This window comes from Cynocephalus volans, chromosome 4, assembly GCF_027409185.1.
Source record: "Cynocephalus volans isolate mCynVol1 chromosome 4, mCynVol1.pri, whole genome shotgun sequence".
In the NCBI taxonomy this organism is placed as follows: Eukaryota; Metazoa; Chordata; class Mammalia; order Dermoptera; family Cynocephalidae; genus Cynocephalus; species Cynocephalus volans.
The window spans coordinates 79,370,074-79,391,857 of NC_084463.1; the positions used below are offsets into that span (position 1 = coordinate 79,370,074).

The following is a 21,784-nucleotide window of genomic DNA, read 5'->3' on the forward strand; positions in this document are numbered from 1 at the left end:
ACTGTTCCTGTTTGCTACATGAACCCCCTTTAGTTACAAGTTTGTTGTTTTTTCTTTAACCATGTATTTCAGTTTCGTAGTGGCTGTATTTTCCCCCACTGAATCCATATCCCAGAGGTTGCCTCCCTGGCCTCATGGGGACCCTCCTCCTTTGTGGCACTTTTGCTAAGCTCTCATCTCACTCCAGGTTCAATAGGCACCCTAGCTCCTGGATATGCTTTGGCTCACAAAGGCAGCAGTACCTAGTGGTTGAAAGCATGGAGTCTGGAGACAGGCTGCCTGGGTTCAAATCCCAGCACTTCCACTCACTTCTGGGTGACCTTGGGTAAATTATTCAACCTCTCTGTGCCTCAGTTTCCTTATCTATAAAATGAATTATACCTGTTTTATGTGATTATTGTAACAATGAGATAGAATGTTATACATTGTTATATATATTAAGAATCTAAAATAAGCAGTACTATATAGCAGCTACATACTATTTGCTATTATAATTCATATGTTGGCTAAGAGTACCCAAGCTTGGCCTATACCCACTTCTCCCTTTTTAACCAGGATTGTCTCCCAATTGTATACTGATTTTCAGGACACATGGACCCAGGTGCACATCCCTAGATTATATGGACACTGTGCTTCCATGTCTAGACCTCTGCCTTCCCCACATCCTGCTACAAGTGTTCCTGGCAGATGCTGGCTATTGACAATGAGGGATGAGTAATACTTTTTTCCAAAGTTTATGTTTGCTGAGGAACAGTACACTGGGCCCCGCCTGCTGGCCTCTTACCTAGAATAGAGTGAAACTAAGGGAGCCACACAAAGTAGTTGCCTTGTTTTTCCTTAATTCACTCTTCTCCCTTTCCTCACTTCCACTGGTAAACAAAGATCATCCATCTAGAAGAAAGGACAGTGCAGGATTCCTCCTCCCCAGATGCTGACTGTGTGCTAGAAAGTCCTCATGTAGATCAAAAGTAAAGAAAAAAGTCACGAGTGTAACTCAGAGTATGAACTCCTATTGTCTCCATAGGGTAAATTGGTTAGTTGAACTGCTACTGTTTGAGTGCTATAATGCCATAATGTGGCTAAACTAAATGTAGCCTGAGAGAAACAAGTCAAAGGAAGGTTGAATTTTGATTGAGAGCTTTAAACAAAGCATATACCACTGGTTTATAAACTACACAGTACCCTCAAGGGCATCAGTGGAAGTCCAGGGTAGCAGGGTCTTACTTCTCAGCCCTCCGTGCCTGGAATAGTACTGGGCTTCTGGCAGTAAACTGTTTCTGCTTGGCAGTCCGGGCTTCAAGCCTCTCACAGGGAGATTCCTTTTAATGCTCCAAATCCCTTCCAGGGCCACTGTCAATATTTTCAAAAGCAAGATGATGATTATTAGCATATTCCCTTTTTAGCCTGAAGTGTTTTTAAAATATTTACTTGATTATTTTTTCAATTATTTGGGTGGCAATTTATTTGGTTTAGTTAATCAAGCCACCCAAGGTCTTTAGCCTTTGTTTAATCTTTTGTTCCATTCCATTCATTCAATTATTCCCTGTGCATTTAAACTTCTACAGTGCTTTTAGATTATTTAACTTGCCCCTAAATAAATAGATAAAAAGTCAGTATAGAAACATGCACAACAAAACACAGAAGGATCCAGAATAAATAACATTTAGTAAATAGAATTTATTCAGTCAACTTTATCTGAGTCCGATTTAATTCCTAAAGTAAGGAGAAATACTTTCAAAGATAATAGAATCACTAGTTACCACATTAATCTAATACATGAAAGAATCTTCTAAAAGCCATGAACTATATGCTATTTAATATCCCCTTGAAAGAAACAACAAACTCACTGGATCCTACATGTTAAACACCATAGCAAAATATTTAGAAATTGATGTCTGCATCTTGGTACATGGAAAATTACAGGTCTTAAATCCTGATACCATTCAATAAGGTTAGTAATGTAGTGATGTGTACTGGGCTATCCTCCATGTCCTAAGATCATATGTTTAGGTTTTGACAGTCAGTCAACAAGGATTTGATGAATGTCTACTGTGTAGAAAACTGCAACCCAAGTCATGTAAGACGGTGAATTGAGGTTAGTTGCCGTAGGTTGTTTTTCCCACTCCTGGGGCTGAAAATTGTAATGTTGAATATTCACAGATCCAAGGCTGCCCATTGGCATCTTCTCTGACATTTGATCTTTTCCTAAAGGATCCATACCAAATAATGACTAGGAGCACAGTCTTTGGGCTCAGAGAAGACCTGGATTTCAGTCTCAGTTCTACCACCTACAACTTACATGACTTTGGGCAATTTATCTAACTCACTGTGTCTCAATTTCTTCATTTTCAAAATAAGGATAACAATAGTCGCCTGGAAGGATTATGTAGGATTTAGATGACATGGATATAAAGTACTTTGTACTCAGTACATGGTAGCTATTAGTTTTACAGGGACAATGATTTCACTGCCCAAGCAGGGGCTCAGACTCCATTTCTACAGGTACAGTCTCTGAGCTGAGTCACCAAGCTCAATGTCAGTTCTTCCCTCTCCTGAGTGGGCAGGAAGCTAAAGCTAAAGCTCTCTGACAAGATTAGTTTCTTCTTTTTTCAAAGACCTTCAAGGAAGACTTCACAATCTCCTCTTATCAAGACTTTACAAAGTTGAAGCTGTTACTTCTGTCTAACCTAACTCTTCTTCCATTCAAGCCAGTTTCCTCTTTTACCCTCTTTAAAGATAAAAAAAATTTTAAAAATTTAAAAAATAAAAAGTGCTGCTCCACAGCCTCTGGGTAATGGACTCTCTCACATAGGAGCCTACAAACATTTACTAAATATCCTCAGTGCAGGACACTCTGTAACAGACCAAGGAAATAGATTTAGATCTGTTCCATACTGTAGGAAGACCTGGTAAATGGAAAGTTCCATAAAATGAGGAAGCAGAACGATGCAGATGAAACATGTCAAATTAGGTAAAAGAATTGTACTAGTCAAATTTGGTTGTGCTCTTTCACATGCAATTATAGGAATACCTAGAAGTTTACAACTTAATAGGGAAAATACCTGAAATATAAATGCAGATGCTCAGAAATGCATTTTTAAAACCTCAAAGCAAAATATAGTTATGTGTAAGCATTTGCTGTATTCCGGGACAGAGGTTGCTGGAAAAAAATAAACCTACTTTCATTTGATATGATGCTTGGGTGAAGAAGTCACAGAAGGTGATATATTCAACTGGAGAAAAAGAGGTCTAGAAAGAAGCACCCACACCCTTTGAGGCAGATGCTTCTTTTAAGAGAAATATACCCTGCTCAGCCCTGGCCATGTGCATTCCAGAAGGAGGAAGGAAGGCATAATGGGGTGCAAGTTCAGAAAGACCTCAGTGTTGCCTAACCCCAAAAGGAGAAGGACAGCAGGCATAGGACAGAAGCTAAGAGAAAGGAATCAAATCTTTTCTCGAGGCTCAGAGTCTTCTAGATTCTCTTCTTCTCCTCTCATGCTCCCAATCTCTTCTACTCAGAGATTTTTTTTTTAGGTGCCTGAATTTTAAAATTAACAAAACATGCCTTTATGCTAAAAATTTTAGCCAGTGGGACCTAGCCTGGTCTCACAGGGAAGGTAAGCTCACCCTTTGAAAATATTTTTGTTCCTTTCAGCTGTCTCTGGACTGTGAATAATGAACATTAGAGCTTGAAAAGCCAGTTTAGAGCTAAATCAACTATACTTTCTTTGTGTAAACATGGTCAGAGATTTGACCAGAGAAGGAGGAAAAAATTAAATAATTTTAATTTATGTTTGGTGACTCCTAGGCTCTATAACTATCTTGACATGCCTTAGGTGCTTAGTAAATCCTTGTATATTTTAGGTGCATAAAATATTTTCATTAAATAAAATAATGAATAAAAAACATATCCACTCTTGCTTAACAACATTCTGCACTTTCTAAACTTGCACTAAACATAGTAAAAAAACCAAACTCAAAATTAAGTTTCCACATATTAAGGGACATATAGACACAAATTAATCGATTTGGCATTGCACTTTTGAAATTCATTGGAAAGAGAAATAGTGTTTAAGGAGGAAGCTAGTAAGCTCCATTAATCAAATTTTTCATGACTACTATAACCTCAGTGGGTTTTAGCCAGAAAAATATGAAAGCTCTGGCAATATGAAAACATTAAATTAATACATTATTTCTGCAAAGTCCCGTATAGAAGTTCTTAGAAATGTAGAAATAACTTAAAAATAAATGGTAAAATAAATATATTAGTTCCATAATGAATGTCTCACAAGCCTAACTTTTTCTTTTAGGAAGTTGTAAGGAGGGAAAAATCTTCAGGGAATCCCTGAAAATATATGAATGATGACATTAGCTAAATTTTTCCTCATCTACAAAGTTCCATAAGTTGCCCCAAATTCCATTTTCTGATTAGAAGATCTGATCAGGGGATCCTAAGATGGCTGCGGTGGTTGGCGTGGAGTAGCTAAGGTGGAAAAGGCGGCCACTGGGCCTTAGGCAGCTGGGAAACTAGTGGACCTTCCTCTTGCCGTCTCTTAAGGGAGGACCGCTGCTGGTGGCCGGTCGTGGGGGCTGACCGCCACTTTGCCCTTGGCAGGAGAGGCTGCCTCATTTACAGGCAACAGCTTTGAAGTATGGAGCAGGAAAAGAACTGTTTCTTAGCTGCAAAAGCGAGTCTCTAAACAGGGAACACGGCGCCGAGGCTGCTGTTGACGCTGCCAGGATCCCGGAGGCCGGGGCCGCACTGAAGGCGGCCAGCGGCCCTATTCAGGATTTGAGGTTTCAGGCCAGCATAAAAGAAGATTCCTGGGAGCGCCCGAGCCACGCCGCGGGACGGAGTGAGCAGCCTGAGGCGGCGGCGGCCGAGAACGGGGACGGTGACGACACAGAGGCAGAGAGGGAGCTGCCCGACCCGGCACAGCCCTGTGAGTGACCCCCAGCCCAGCCCTGCTCGGGGGGCAGATGCCCGCCCAACTTCCGCCTGCCCCACCAGGCCACTCACCGGCCCCGGGGCTGCCTCCATTTTCTCAGGTGGTGGCGGCTCCAGCCCAACTTGACCAAGCCTGTCCAGCCCGGCTCGGCTCCTCACTGAGCTTTCCCACTTGCTTGCCCCAGCGCGGGGCTTCCCGGGGCCTGCGGGCCAGCCTCCCCTCCCACTTCCTCCGCGGTTCTCTGGCGGGGCTGGTGGCGTGGGGCGTCCCTGGCCAGCATCGGGAGGGCAAAGAAGTACGGGCTGGGCCGACTGTCACTCCACCGCACCCTGGGCTCCAGCCCCCCGGTAAACTTCCTGTTACCGGGAGGCAGATACCATCTCTGCGGCCACCAGTTCGGAAAAATGCCTAACCGATTTCTGGTTAGGAATAGTGTGGTCAGAGAGTTCCCAAGTTCCCTTGAACCTGCGGAGAGCTGACTGCAGGCAGGCACTGGAGTCGGTCTGCGCCGGGGGGATTCAAAGGTGAACTGTGTGCTGCAGGCTCCTCCCCCGAGGAGCTCTCGCTCTGGTGTGGGAGATAAGACAAGTACACAAATAATCGCGATACCAGGAGGAAGGTGATAAGTCCCAAGAAAGATCTACACAGTGCTACAAAGGCACCCAGAGCAACTGGTCGTCTGCGCCTAGCAGAAACCTGGTAGACTTCCTGGGTGAGGTGGTGCCGAGCAGGGTCTTGAAGGCACAGCTGATAGACAAGGGCTGCAGAAGACACGTCCCAGCCCAGCCCAGTGCACACAGAGTGGGGAGACGTCCGGCTAGGGAGGCGGAGACTCAACAGAAACCACACACCCTGTGGGGTCACCACTGCGTGATCCAACAACCCGGGCCAGAGCGCACGGAACAGGGAGAAGTCCTGCACGGGAAGTAGAAGCTCAGCAGAGACCACACACCCTGCGGTACCGCCCCGTGATCCAGCAGCCCAGCAGAGTCCAAGCTGACCAGAGAGGTGGCTCCCCTGAGAGGTCCAAGACCTGAGGCAACCACACACACAAGGCACTAGAGGCCAACTGAGCAGTCACGGAGGTAGCCATACCAAATTGGCAACCACAGCAACATCTTAGTTAGTCAATAGTCTCAAACCAGTGGACTATGAAACCCCTTGACACAATGAATAAACATCAAAAAAAAGATACCAGAAATACAAAAAATCAAGAAAGTACACCACCAAAAGTTAATAAATCTTAAACTCTAGATCCTATAGAACAAGAAGCCCTTGAAATGACTGACAAGGAATTTCGAGTGATAATTCTAAGGAAACTGAATGAGATACAAGAAAATCAGCTAGACATCATGATGAAATGAGGAAAAGTATACAGGACCCAAAAGAGGAAATGTACAAGGAAATCAATGTCCTCAAAAGAAATGTAGCAGAACTTGCTGAACTGAAGAAGTTATTCAGCGAAATAAAAAACGCAATGGAGAGTTTAACCAGCAGGCTTGTCGAAGTTGAAGAGAGAACCTCTGAACTTGAAGATGGGCTGTTTGAAATAACACAAGCAGACCAAAAAAAAAAAAAAAAAAAAAAAGAATCAAAGACATTGAAGAAAATCTGAGAGAGATATCAGACAACCTTAAGCGCTCAAATATCCGAGTCATGGGTATCCCAGAAGGGGAGGAAAACGGAGATTGCATTGAAAACATAATCAACAAAATAGTGGCAGAAAACTTCCCAGGTATCGGAAAAATCACAGATCTTCAGATCTAGGAAGCTCAACGATCTCCAAACGTATTCAACCCAAAAAGGCCCTCTCCAAGACATGTTATAGTCAAATTGACATAACTCAGAGACAAATGGAGAATCTTAAAAGCTGCAAGAGAGAAGCATCAAATCACCTAAAAGGGAGCCCCAATCAGGCTAACATCAGACTTTTCATCACAAACCCTAAAAGCTAGAAAGGAATGGGATGATATTTTCAAAATACTAAAAGACAAAGATTGCCAGCCAAGAATACTCTACCCTGCAAGGCTATCCTTCCAAAATGAAGGGCAAATAGTATATTTCTCCGACAAACAAAACTGTGGGAGTTCACTAGCACACAACCACCCTTACAAGAAATCCTCAAGGGAGTACTGGGTTTGGTTCCTGAAAAATAACTACCACTGCCATAAAAACCCAAGAAAAATCAAAACCCACTAGTATAATAAAAATGGCATTCATGAAGAGAAAACAAACAAACAAAACACTATCTACAACCTAAGGAACCAACAAACACAGAAACCAAACAGTAAATCAGAAAGCAAGGAACAAAAGACACCTAAGACAACCAAACAACCAATAAAATGCTAGGAATAAATCAACACCTTTCAATAACAACTCTTAATGTAAAAGGCTTAAATTCCCCAATCAAAAGACACAGACTGGCTGACTGGATTAAAAAGCAGGACCCAACTATATGCTGCCTACAAGAGACCCACCTCACCCATAAAGATTCACACAGACTTAGAGTGAAAGGATGGAAAAAGATTTACCATGCAAACAGAAAAGAAAATCGAGCTGGAGTAGCTACTCTTATATCTGACAAAATAGACTTTAAACTAAAAACCATAAAAAGAGACAATGAGGGACACTACTTAATGGTAAAGGGACTGATCCATCAAGAAGACATAACAATCATAAATATGTACGAACCTAATTTTGGAACAGCCAGATTTATAAAACAAACTCTATTAGACCTAAAGAAGGAAATAGACACTAATACCATAATAGCAGGGGACCTGAACACCCCACTGTCAATATTAGACAGATCATCTAGGCAAAGAATCAGTAGAGAAACACAAGATCTAAACAATACACTAGACGAATTGGAATTGGCAGATATCTACAGAACATTCCATCCAACAACCTCAGAATATTCATTCTTCTCATCAGCACATGGATCATTCTCCAGGATAGATCACATATTAGGTCACAAATCAAGTCTCAATAAATTCAAAAAAATTGGAATTATTCCATGTATTTTCTCAGACCACAATGGATTAAAACTAGAAATCAATAACAAACAAAACTCTGGAAACTATACAAACACATGGAAATTAAACAGCATTCTACTTAATGACATATGGGTCCAAGAAGAAATCAAGCAGGAAATCAAAAAAATTATTGAAACTAATGAAAATAATGATAAATCATAGTAAAACCTGTGGGATACTGCAAAAGCAGTAGCCAAAGCAGTGCTGAGCAAAAAAGTAAAGCTGGGGGCATAATACTACCCGACTTTAAGCTATACTACAAAGCTATAATAACCAAAACAGTATGGTACTGGCATAAAAACAGACACACCGATCAATGGAATAGAATAGAGAATCCAGAAATCAACCCACACACTTACTGCCATCTGATCTTTGACAAAGGCACCAAGCCTATTCACTGGGGAAGGCACTGCCTCTTCAGCTAATGGTGCTGGGATAACTGGATATCCATATGCAGGAGAATGAAACTAGATCCATACCTCTCACCATATACAAAAATCAACTGAAAATGGATTAAGGATTTAAATATACACCCTGAAACAATAAAACTTCTTAAAGAAAACATAGGAGAAACACTTCAGGAACTAGGACTGGACACAGACTTCATGAATACGACCCCCAAAGCACGGGCAACCAAAGGAAAAATAAACAAATGGGATTATATCAAACTAAAAAGCTTCTGCACAGCAAAAGAAACAACTAACAGAGTTAAAAGACAACCAACAGAGTGGGAGAAAATATTTGCAAAATATACATCTGACAAAGGATTAATATCCAGGATATATAAGGAACTCAAACAACTTTACAAGAAGAAAACAAGCAACCCAATTAAAAAATGGGCAAAAGAGCTAAGTAGGCATTTCTCTAAGGAAGATATACAAATGGTCAACAGACATATGAAAAAATGCTCAACATCACTCAGCATCCGGGAAATGCAAATCAAAACCACAGTGAGATACCATCTAACCTCAGTTAGGATGGCTAAAATCTAAAAGAGTCTGAACGATAAATGCTGGCGAGGTCGCGGAGAAAAAGGAACTCTCATACATGGTTGGTGGGACTGCAAAATGGTGCAGCCTCTATGGAAAATGGTATGGAGGTTCCTAAACAATTGCAGATAGATCTACCATATGACCCAGCTATCCCACTGCTGGGAATATACCCAGAGGAATGGAAATCATCAAGTCGAAGGTATACCTGTTCCCCAATGTTCATTGCAGCACTCTTTACAATAGCCAAGAGTTGGAACCAGCCCAAATGTCCATCATCGGATGAGTGGATACGGAAAATGTGGTACATCTACACAATGGAATACTACTCAGCTATAAAAACGAATGAAATACTGCCATTTGCAACAACAGGGATGGACCTTGAGAGAATTATATTAAGTGAAACGAGTCAGGCACAGAAAGAGAAATACCACATGTTCTCACTTATTGGTGGGAGCTAAAAATTAATATATGAATTCACACACACAATCACACACACACACACACACACACACACACACACAAAACCGGGGCAGGGGGGAAGAAGATATAACAACCACAATTACTTGAAGTTGATACGACAAGCAAACAGAAAGGACATTGTTGTGGGGGAGGGAGGAGAGGGAGGAGGGAGGGAGGTTTTGGTGATGGGCAACAATAATCAGCCACAATGTATATCGACAAAATAAAAGTTTAAAAGAAAAAAAAAAAAAAAAGATCTGATCAGAAAATTGGCCACAATAATCAACCACATTGTATATCGACAAAATAAAATAAAATAAAATATTTTTTTTAAAAAAGAGAGTAAGAAATACTACTGGAGTAAAGACTTGTTGCTTGTAGATTAAAAAAATTATATTAAGATATAAACATATTCCACATTATAAAAGAAGAAAATTGCCTTTCTTTCTTTTCTTTCTTTCTTTCTTTCTTTTTCTTTCTTTCTTTCTTTCTTTCTTTCTTTCTTTCTTTCTTTCTTTCTTTCTTTCTTTCTTTCTTTCTTTCTTTCTTTCTTTCTTTCTTTCTTTCTTTCTTTCTTTCTTTCTTTCTTTCTTTCTTTCCTTTCTTTCCTTTCTTTCTTTCTCTCTCCTCTCTCTCCTCTCTCTCTCTCTCTCCTCTCTCTTCTCTCTCTCTCTCATCTACCCTCCCTCTCTCTCTCTCTCTCTTTCTCTCCTCTCTCTTCTCTCTCTCTCTCATCTACCCTCCCTCTCTCTCTCTCTCATCTCCCCTCCCTCTCCCTCTCTCTCTCTCTCTCAATAATGAGAACCTTTTCATGTAGATCCAGGCTCTCTGTCCTTATCTTCTAGGAACATGTAAAGCCTCTGAAACTTGTTCTACCTCAAGTTTGAATCTGGAGCTGAACTGAAGCTGAACCTGGAGGAGAATGACAGGGTTTTGTGGGGGGTTTTTGTTCTTTTGTTTTTAATGAAGAGAATAAAATTGGCTACTGTATCAATTTCAAATATTTTTTTCATCTCAGAAAACATAATCTTATGTTTTAAAAAGAGACAGAAAAACCCAATGGCTAAGAGAAAGGGCATCAGTTTCTGACGAGCCCACATCCAAGCATTAGCTTTTTCACTTGCTAGCTGTGTGACATTAGGTAAGTCACTGTATCCCCCTGGGCCTCAGCTTCCAGATTTGCAAAATGTGAATAAACAGAGCATTTATCTCTCAGGGATGTTGCAAGAATTAAAAGAGATAATTTGTAAAAACAGTCATGCCCAGAAGTCACCCTGTAAATGATAGCCATTATTACTATTATTGATATCACCATCATCACCAATTTCATCAACATCATTAGAGAGAGAGAGATGTCCCTGTCCCTCACCCCAGCATCCAGTACTTCTCACTGAGCCCACGTATCTCTGCATTAGGAGCCTGGAAAAAATCAAAATCTCAGGAAAGGAAAGGCTTGGTGGCCTGGCAGCCCATTTTTCCTATTGTCAATGATGCCATTCCTAGACTCAAGTATGGGGTGCACAGTGACAACGACCTGAGTCACCATGGCCATTTCAATGTATTCACAGGCTTTACTAACTGTTGTCACAACACGATCACAAGAACAAGTGGGACAGCTCATTCAACTGAGGGCCCCAGACTGAATAGCTCTTTCTCCTGAGTCCCCTATGGCTACACAAACAACAACATTCCACAAGAAATATAGTGCTCATTCAGTTAAACATTCATAAAACCTAACTTCTGGATTTATTGATCTTTTACCAATTTCATTCAACCAAAGGAGAAGAAAAAAAGTAAAGAAATAGCTCCACTGCTGTTGGGTCCTTCCATAATTGTCATTACTAGCTCAGTCACAAATAAAACATGCTATAATTTAAGTTGCTTAATGTCAGGACAAATCTCCCTTTTATTGGTGGCATAAGCTCTTCAGCAAGTTCACCCATACTTTGCTATAAGACCCAGTATTGCGGTGCTTTATCTATGGCTGAGGGGAAATTCAGTCTGGACTCTTATGGAAATATCACCTTCACTAATCTATCAGATAGTTGTTTAAGTATGTGGAGTTGACTGTTTAAAAACTTAAACAAACCCAACCAATGCATACATAGCTACATAAATATGCTTTGATACATACATATATCTTGGGGTCCCTAGAATTTAGATAGACAGGCATATCCACGAAATAGTACATAGTGTTTATAGAAATTCACAAATTCAAGCATATAGAGGGAGAGGACAGGCAGGCAATACAAATAAGCAGACCAGGGGTAAAAAATAATTGCCTCTCCCAGCCTTTTACTTTGGTGATCTTGAGCCAAACTAAGATATCCATCACAGCCTAATTAGATGTGGGACAGGGAGTCTGGAGTGGGGATGGAGGATAGCGCTCTGGTTTGGGACTTGGACTGTAGGCCAGGTCATTCACTGGGTTGGGTGACACAGGGAAAGGAGCAAGTAGGAGAGAGGTATATGTTTTGTTTTGGACATGCTGATCCTGAGTACTTATGGGACATCCAGGAGAAGAGGATTTTAGTCTGGAGATATGGATTTCAGAGGCATCCTAGTGAGTTAGTAGTGGAAACTCTGGGAATAGCAGAGACAAGGGAGAGATGATGGAGTAAGATTAGAAGTCTGTGGGTAACTCCCTGGTAAACATCAACATTTGGGGAAGGGGCTGAGAAAAAAAAGTGTTCTTACAGGAAGATGAGAAGGAATATCCAAAGAAGTAAAAGGAGAACCAGGACAGTTTAGTATCATGGAATTTGAGGAAGGAATAAGGTTTAAGGAGGGAGCCATCAACTATGTCAAATGTTGCAAAAATCTCAAGCCAGCTAAGGGCAGAGCAGCATCCACTGTATGTTTTTAGCCATACGTGTCACCAGAGACACCACAACGAGTAGAAAGTCAAGGGATTTGGGGTCAGACCTGAATTTGGAATCTGGTTCTTCCACTTAAAGAACCATGGGCAGGTTAAGAACCTCTCAAAACCTCAGTGTACTCACCCTAAAATGGGGATCGCAATAACTTTTTGAGAGGATTTGTGGTAAGCAAAACAAAGTCCCTGTCCTCAGGTAGCTTACGTTCTAGTGGGAAAGATAGTCATTAAAGAAGTGTACAAATAAATACCTGATTTCAGGTGGTGATGGAAAAGAAGCAGGAAGAAAAAAGTAGAATAAAGGATTAGAGAGTGACGGGGGGGGGGTTCTATTTTAACCTAGTAAAGAGGAGAGGCCTCTCTGAGAAGGTGACACTTGAATTGAAAGCTGACTGAAGTGGGAGGAAAGTTCACTTCAACGGTCTGGGTGAAGTGTAAAGGTCCTGTGGTGGAAATGGGTTTGGCACATTCCAGAATATCAAGAAAGCCTGCATGGCTAGAGTGGACTGAGAAAGTATAGGAGATGAGTTCAGGGAGGTGAGCAAGCCATACAAGGAGCATGGTATTTAGCCTGAGAATAATAAGAAACCACTGGAGAGTTTCGAGCATGGAGGTGATGTGTAATGGTCTATGTCTGTAAAAGATTCCTCTGGTTTCTGGGTAAAGAATAGACTCATAGGAGATAGCAGTAGCAGCTCTTATAGGAGGCTATTGCTGAGCCTGCAAGCGATGATGGGGACTTGGGCAAGAGTGCAGCTGGGGAGATGTAGAACATATTTATTTTGAATGTAGAGTCAGCAGGATTAGCCAATGGACTGGACATGGATTTTGAGGATATGGACCTATGGACTTCTAGGTGTTTGGCCCAATCAATTCCGTGAATGTTGGTACTATTTCCTGATATGGGGAACACCTGTTGAAGAGTGGGTTTTTTAAAGCCTGGGGTACAGAATAAGAGTTCTATTCTGGGCATGTTAAGTTTGTGAGGCCCATTAGACTCTCCAAGTAGAGAGTCAAGTAGGCTTTTGGGATTTGAGGGGAAAGCAGAGGCTAGAGATGTAAATTTTGGAGTTAGCACAATACAGCTGGATGTGATCACCCGCGGAGTAAGCGTAGATAGAGAAAAGGGTTTCTGACTTGAGTTCTCTAAATTTTAGAGACTAGAAGGAGAGAGAATCGGCAGAGAAGATGGAAAGAGTGGTCAAAGAGGTAGGAGCAAAACTAGGAGATTGAAGCATGGTGACCTAGAGGCCAGGTTGGGAAAGTGTTTTCGGAGGGAAGGAATAAACACTTGTGTCAGATGCTACAAAGAGGTTGTGTACAATGAGCGATCATTGGATATGACCTTCAAAAAGAAGGTCTTTTCCAAGATCCAGAAAAGTTTTCCTGGGCTTATGGGAACAAAAGCCTAATTGGAATAGGTGAAGAAGCAAAGGATAAGAAAAGAGGTGGAGACAATAGGTCAAGTGTATTTACTGTTAACATCTAGGAATAGCTGCTATAGGAGTCAAATAAGTCCCTAAAAGTTGTATGCAGAATTCTGGGTTGCATGGTCAAGTTGAGTCATCTAGGAAGAGATGCCATAGCTTTCATCAGATATTTAAAGGAGTGTGTCACTGCAAACCCTGAACTAGAAGGTCCAATGGCTGGTTCAGGGCTGCCAAACTTTGGGACGAGGCTGGCAGTGTGCCACCCTTTGTAGGTGCTAGTTCCCTATTCTGACCAGGGATGTGGGGCTTCCAGCCATTAAAAAAAGAAAAAGCAGGTTTCTTATCCATAAGTAGAGTACTTTAAAACCTAAACTTCCGGGATCTATTCTCAGCTTGGAAAGATTTTTCTAGGCATTAAAATAGTACCTCTGTGCAATCTCTGGTGGATGTTATAAAAATGCAGCCCAGATAGTCTCCATTTTATACAAAGAAAATTTGAAGATTGCTTAGAAAAATGAATTTTTATAAACCAAATGATATTTCCTGTTCACCTAGATTGTACCATAATCAAGTGTGTTCAGTAAGAATACTCCAACATACAACTAGTGTATAAATTAGCTTTTATGTAGTTTTTGAAAACACTGAAGATAAATCCAAAATATAATAGTACTGTAACACTTAAAAATGTTTTTAGCCACCAGGGAAATAGTACATGCAGGCTGGGTTTCACAGCAGAAATTCAGTAGGTCATTCTGCATCCATTTATAGGTTCAAAAGAGATTTTAAAACTTTCCTTGAAGACACCATATGAACAAATTTGGCTACTTGACTGGTCTGTCCTTTCCTAGGAACAGTCAAACTGAGAAGGTCCAAAAGGTGTTTTTATGATGGGTTTAGAAATGTAAAGTGAGCACATACGTCATGGAGTCAAATGAGACACCTCGAGGCTGCAGCCACTGCTATTAGGAATCCCTAGTGGGTTTGGGCCCCACCTGCAGGTTGCTTCACAATCTTCCACAGAAAATGCCAAGTTCTCTAAGCACAGGCTTCCTGTCTTACAGTTCTTTCATTTCTTCTAGTAACTGTTGGCACCCAAGAGCATTGCACTAAAAATCTGATTATTTGAAAAGCATGAAATACACACCTAGTAACTGTTGAGAAGGAAACGTGAAGATGAGGAGCACTAGCAGTTTCGAAGGAACATCTATGAGGGATGCTGAAGCTTCTAGAGCACATCTTTTTTACCATGAACCATCAGTGAGAACTATCAATGCCCAGACCATATAACTCATGTGTTTGTAGGATAAAATCCTTGCATGGTTTGACCTATTTAAATGACCTAGTTCAGTGATTTGCAAAGTGGGACCCTGGACCAGCAGCAGCAACATAACCTGGGAACTGGGTAGAAATGCAAATTCTTGGGTCTCACCCCAAATCTACTGAGCCAGATACTCTAGAGATGAGGTCCAGCAATCTGCTTTTAACAATCTCCCAGGTAATTCTGATGCAATCTAAAGTTTGATCAAAAGTCCACTGTTATTGGTCATACCTACACCAATAAAGATTGAAGATGTTATTGTGTTTTTCAGGCATGTGAAAGAAACTTTACATGTCATTAAATAGAAATAACTCCACCAAAAAAGTGGAACAGCAAAGTACAAACCAATATCTTGCTCATTTTTTTCCCTAAATATAAAGGTTTATTTGGACAAGGGCAAAACAATTATAGGATAGCACAAGGATTTCCCAATAACTCATTTTTCTTTTGATACTTATGGTTTTGTAATGAATAAAATGATCACCCTGTCATCAAATAGGCAATTTTATATTCATTTCACAAATATACTTCATTTGTCACTGAGATTACCTGCAGGTATCTTTTTAATGTGGCATTCATCTCTCTTAATATAAAGTTCTTCTTCTAGTACTTCCTTAATTCTCTTATGTGGTTCACAATACAAAAATTTCTTCCCTAAAAAAGCATTAACAAAACTGGTTACTTATAAATTCTGCCCAACCTTCCATCCATTATACCTACATGAATAACTATTTTGAAAAAAAAAAAGACATACCATTCCTTACAAATATCAGAAGATTTTCCCTGTGGGCTCTACCTTGGAAAGATCTCTCCCATTGTAACTTTTGGTTCTTTTGGGAATTCACATTTTCCATGTAATTCCCGAACTTGTGAGGTATGTTTCAGGTACCTCTTTTAGGTATATTATAAAGAAATACATGGAGTTTTTTCATTAGCTTCAAGAAAATGTTCACTCATTTATTTAATAAATTCTTATTAAAGACCTCCTCTGTTCCAGGCCTTTGGCTAGGGGCTGAGGACAGAGCAGTAAATAACAGATGTGTGCATGGATCTTGCAATCCAGATATAGAACACAGAACAACCCAGAATTTTTTAATCACCATTTTAAAGAATCAACCTGAATTGTAATAGTGAACCACTTATAGTCATACAACTTTTTCCTGGCCTCTAAACCTGGCCCTATAGGACATTACTACTACAGTGGAGGACTGGATTATTTGTTCTAAACACCTTAGCTGCATTTCTTCTGCTCACCCCAGAGTACAGAATTCAGACGAGCAAGAGCTCTGCACTATCTGGCCTGCCTGGCCCTGCAACCTCTCATCAGCCTTTCTCTCTCTCTCTCTCTCTCTCTCTCTCTCTCTCTCTCTCTCTCTCTCTCTCTCTCTCTCTCTCTCTCAGCTCCAACCACATAGCCCTTCTGTTCATTCTCCACTTTGTATCTGCTGTTCTCTCTCCAAACTGCCTTTCTCCTAAATTTTTGTCTGTATTTCTTATATTCACATTTTAGGTCTCAGCTTAAATGTCAGCTCAGTTAGGGAAACTTATGCTAACTCTGCAATCTAGAAATGTCTTTTTCTCATAGTACCCTCTTTTTTTCTTTCATATTATTTATTGCAATTTGCATACAGGTTCACTTCATTTATATACAATTATCATTTATATACAATTATTTGTGTAGCTATTAGTTTAATATCTGTCTTCTTTACCAGATCATAAACACCATAAAGGCAGGGATGTTGTCTGTTTAGTACATCAGAGTCCTAAAAGAGAGCTTGGCATAATAATAGATGCACACCTGTCTGTCCAGGTAGAAATAAGCACTGTTAAATTAGAGCTTTAAGTAAAGACTAGTCTACATGCATGTCTCCCAACGTAGCCTTGTGAATGTCAGGGAACCAGTAGTCCTACTCTCAGTACCCAAAGTTCAATTCAAATAGCCATGGAAAACCTAAATGGCCAAATACTTGCTTTTTTAGATTTGACTTTAACTCACAAAGACATGGCAGGTGTCTCATCTTTTCCAAACTAACAAAGAACACAAGTGAGTCAATTTGACTTGAGTGCAGACTGGCCCAAATAGGGCAAGAAACCTGCTACTCCTGGCAGTGGCCCTGGGTCATTCCTGGTCATGAAGACCCTCAGACACGGGCAAGATAGAATTAGATACTTTCAGAGTCTCATTCTTGATTCCCAGAAGTTAGGAGTCATATGAATGAAAATTGGCATCAGCATTATTGAAGCCTAACTTTGGTTTAAACTTTTTCTATTAAATAATGATCTTCAGGTAGAAAAGGGTATTAACAAAATTGGCCTATAACAGGATGGCAGAGAGGAAGAGATCACCTGCTCTAAGTTCAGGTTTCCTGGCCAATTTCAGCCCTACTGTTAAGAAAATTTACAGAGGAAACCACTAAAGGCGACATGAGGAACTGTGAAAATGGAGCAAAGTAGTAAGGAGCTAGTGTGGGCAAATGTTCCCTGCTAGGGAAAAAAAAAAGAAAGAAAGAAAAAGAAGGAAGGAAGGAAGAAAGGAAGAAAAAGGAAATTCTACAAACTATAATATAGCAGCTTGATGTTGATCTTCAATAACATTTTGAGTGGATTGGTCAACAGATGGCTTTACATATAATACAACAATGAGGGGCAGCAATCACTAAATGTTAGGAAGGACTGCTAAGAACAATATTATTGTATATTCTTTCGGAACAATATTATTCCAGGTGCCTTAGTCAGTTTTCTGTCACTTATAACAGAATACCCGAACCTGGGGAATTTATAAAGAAACAAAATTTATTCCTTACAGTTTTGGAGGCTGGGAAGTCCAAAGTCAAGGCAACACATCTGTTCAGGGCTTTATTCCTGGTAGGGTCTCTCTGCAGAGTCCCGAGGTGGTGCAGAGCACCACATGGCAAGGGTGCAGGAGTGCATTAACACACTCACTTGCTCTCATAACCCGCTAGGGCCACTCCTATGATAATTCATTCATTAACCCCTTAACCCATGAATGAATTAATCCATTCATGAGGGAATACCCCTCATGATCCAATCACCTCTTAAAGGCCCCACCTTTCAAATCATGATCGGATTTCCCACCCCTTAATACTGCCACAATGGGGACCAAGTTTCAACACGACTTTTAGAGGGGACATTCAGACTAAAGCACCAGGCTTTCTTTTGTTGAGAGGTAATAACATTTGCTACAATTTATTGAATGCTACCATGCCCTAGGCATCTTACATATATTCCTTCTCTTTCTCAAAATGACCTATAAGCAAGTATAATTATTGTTTTACAGTTCAGAAAGTAACTCCCTGAATCCATAAAACTGAAGTCATAAAAAATTAGAAGCCATGCCTACCTGACTCTCTGAAGCCTCTAGAGTTACTAGTCTACTAGATTGGGGAGACACTGTTGCTACAATATATCTGCATTTCAGCAAGGTGCTTGACAAAGTGGATTTGTAAGAAGCAGAATGCCCATGCCATAGAGGCTTATTAACAGGTCAAGGCTTCTACAGATTCTGCTTGGTCCTATTGGGATCACCATCTAATTTGCTGATTTGAATAAACGAACTGCCAGCAAACTCACCAAATGTGAGAATGGCATAAACTTGGGTGAATGGTTAACTTGTTGGATGACAGAATAAGGACTCAAGGGCTGCTTCTATACCTGGAAGGAAGTGCTAAAATCTATAGGATGGTATTGATAGGGATAAATATAATGACTTGTATTTAGGATCAATCAAATCAAATGCATAAGAAAAGGATTGAAAAGGCCTGGATCAAACATTTTCAATTGGGGGAAGGAAGAAACTAAAGAAATCACAGACTGCCTTTGTTATATGTATAAATAATATAATGTGTCTTCTAAAATAGCTAACGTAATTTTGGGTCCACTTAATAGAAGTATAGTGTTCAGATCAAGGGTGTTACAGTTCCTCCACACTGTACTAATCAGATCACACCTAGAATACTGGCCTCAGTGATTTAATTAACTGGAGAATTTTGGAAGAGGCCTGTCAGCATGGTGAAAATGCTACAAATAATTTTAAAGGTGACATTAAGTCTATGGAAGATTTGGGGTGTGCTCAAATATACATCTTTACATAATTCAAAGATGTTTATGTGGGATAGGACCACACTTTATCTCTGCATATTGGAGAGCAGATCTGTGATTAGGGTATAGAAGCTGTAGAAAGACTGAAGGCCTTTCCAATAATTAGAGACATTTGAAAATTGAATTGGTATTTTGTGCAGGTGTGAATAGCCTGTCGCTACTTAGGCTAAGGCCTGAAATGAGGTTCTCAGGGACGTGAGGAAGAAACTCTTTGCATACCCCCATACTGACTTTGTGAGTTTGTGAGAGTTTGGATACCTGTCTTAATTCATTAATCCTTTCCCTGCAACTTGCTCAATGCCTGGCATGTAGTAAAGATCGATATATGTTGAATTGATGAGTGAATGATTAATTCCATCTTTTTTTTAGTCCTAAAGCCACAGGACTAAAGAACCTATAGATACTAGAATCTTTAATGGGAAAGTTCCCAGCTAGAATTTTAAGTAAGAGTAAGGAATTTCTATCACACAAAGATAATGAATTTACTTGCTCTAAGTAAGGCCTCTGCATGCTATTGGTGATAATAACAAAAGGAATGAGGTATCATAGTCATACTAGGGCTGATGCTGAGGGGAGAGGCCCCTTTCACCCAGAGGCAGTGGTTCTGCTACTGACTCCTTGATAAGGTCTCCAGGGAGGAGGTTGTGGTCCACCAAGCACAAGAACTGAGGTGCTTCAGCCCAACCCACCCTCCTGGGGCTCGTCAGCCAGGCAGAGGGAGCCTGGAGAACAGGAGGGTGCTCTCCAGAGAGGTAATTAAGAAAGCACAGGAGGAGCACTGGAAACTCTCCTGTTCCTCTTTCGCCTGTTATTTTCACCATCATTCCTTAGCACCTACTGAAGACCTGTGGGGCACAAGAGGCTGTAAAATATCTGAAAATTCATGAAACAATATGGATAAGTGCTACAACCTAGCTAGGACTCAAGTTACAACCATGTCAGTTGTGATTGTGGACCAGAACTGACTTTAAGGATTAAGAATGTCGTTTCTGTGTTTGGCAAGGCAGGGAGGAAACAGCAGTGTGTTAAAGGGTGAGATTATAATTCATGGACTGAGAGTCAAAGAGATGGTAGTTGAAGTGTTTTAAGTATTTCCTGTGGTCTAGACCTCAATTTCCTGATCTGTAAAATAAAGGAATTGGCAAAATGATCTGCACGTGTCTGTCTGTGTACACACACACACACACACACACACACACACGTGTGTGTGTGTATAAATGTGTGTATGCATTATATACACACAAATGTCTGTGTATATGTGTGCTTATATACATACCAGTGTACGAGGATACTTCAAAAAGTTCATGGAAAAATAGAATGAAAGGTAATATGAATCTTTCCATGAACTTTTTGAAGACCCCCCTATATAAGTGTACATATACATATACATATGTGTGTGTGTACATATACATATACATATATATATATAAATATATATACACACATATATATACATACATATATATATATCCAGAATAGTGCCACTACCTATTAAGTTGGAGGTGACCTCCACACTCTGGGCTCAGGTAGCCTTTTTTCGAAGTAGGGCTTGGAGAAATAAACGGACCTGATGCTTTCTGCACAGGGCCAGCACCTCTGCCTTTGCCGAAACAGCAGCTCACGCCCACTCCCCCGACCTTCGCGGTTCGGACCAGTCCCACTCCAGTTGCCCCAGCTCCTCTTTACCAGTTCTCCACACCTACCCCGCTCCCGCTCCCGGCAGAGTCTGTGGCGGGGGCTGAACTCACACTGTTTGCCCGGCTTCTGGGGGCCGCCGCCGCCGGGGTCCCCGCGCGCCCCGCACCCCAACCCTGCTGGCTGCCGAGACTGCTCCCCGTCGCGGCCCGCCTCGGGCGCAGTCGCCACGGTCACCACCACAGCCTCCTCCCGCCTCATGCCGCCGGGGTCTTCTTCGCGTCCCGAGGCAGTGTAGCCACCTCAGCTCCGCCGCGGGCGAACGGGGACGCTAGGCGTCTCGGGTTGCCATAGTGACTCGCATCCTCCCCGCCCCCAGCCGCCCTCCGCGGGATTCTCCCAGGCCCCAGGGGTCCCGCTCGCCAACGAAGGCGCTGGACTTAGGGAGCGGCGATTAGTTCTCGACCAAAGCAAAGGACTTTTCTTTAATCTCTCGTTTGTTTCTCACCCCAGCTTCTTAAGAGAGGCTTTACAGTTCCCAGGTAGAGAAACCGAGATTCAGGAAATTGCCGGAGGCCACACAGCTGGGAAGTGGCACAGGTGGAATGTGAACTGAAAAAAGTCTGTCCCTAGAGCCCAAGAATAGATCACCACCCAAAACAGTAAAGGCAGGGGCGGGGGCAGGTACTGGACAGGTGAGTTCAAGGTATAGTTGCTGGTTTCATGGAGCGTCAAGCCCGTGGCGTCCCGCTCGCTGCTACACACGCAACGTGATCAAATAAATGAGTGTTGAGGATTGTTTTGGCTTTTTTTTTTAAAGCAACCATTGTGTTTTCCAAGCACTTTTGTATTCACAATCTATTTCAATCCCTCTAATAATTGATTTTACAGATGAGGAAATGAAATTCAGAGAAGTTTGATTTGAAGAGCAAATAGGAAAATCCAGATTTTTATTTGGAGCATAATGTTGCTTTT

The 21,784-nt window shown here is 41.2% G+C and overlaps 1 protein-coding gene across 1 annotated transcript; it reads right to left on the bottom strand.

Annotated features, from left to right (window-relative positions):
- Positions 1-1,171: 1,171 nt before the first annotated feature.
- On the bottom strand, positions 1,172-21,070 carry C4H11orf97 (chromosome 4 C11orf97 homolog). The gene is made up of 3 exons (XM_063094842.1): positions 20,923-21,070; positions 15,605-15,709; positions 1,172-1,350 (listed from the first exon to the last, which is right to left on the bottom strand). Exons 1-3 carry the CDS (start codon positions 21,068-21,070, stop codon positions 1,172-1,174), a joined length of 432 nt encoding a protein of 143 aa, XP_062950912.1.
- Positions 21,071-21,784: the final 714 nt, after the last annotated feature.

Excerpts from the sequence above, each read along its gene's own strand:
- C4H11orf97 (XM_063094842.1), bottom strand. The coding sequence starts at position 21,070 with ATGAGGCGGGAGGAGGCTGTGGTGGTGACCGTGGCGACTGCGCCCGAG. Across the intron at positions 15,710-20,922 it reads CCAGAAGCCGGGCAAACAGT|GGAAGAAATTTTTGTATTGT; the intron begins GTGAGTTCAGCC and ends ATGCTTTTTTAG. Across the intron at positions 1,351-15,604 it reads CATTAAAAAGATACCTGCAG|TGGCCCTGGAAGGGATTTGG; the intron begins GTAATCTCAGTG and ends AAATATTGACAG.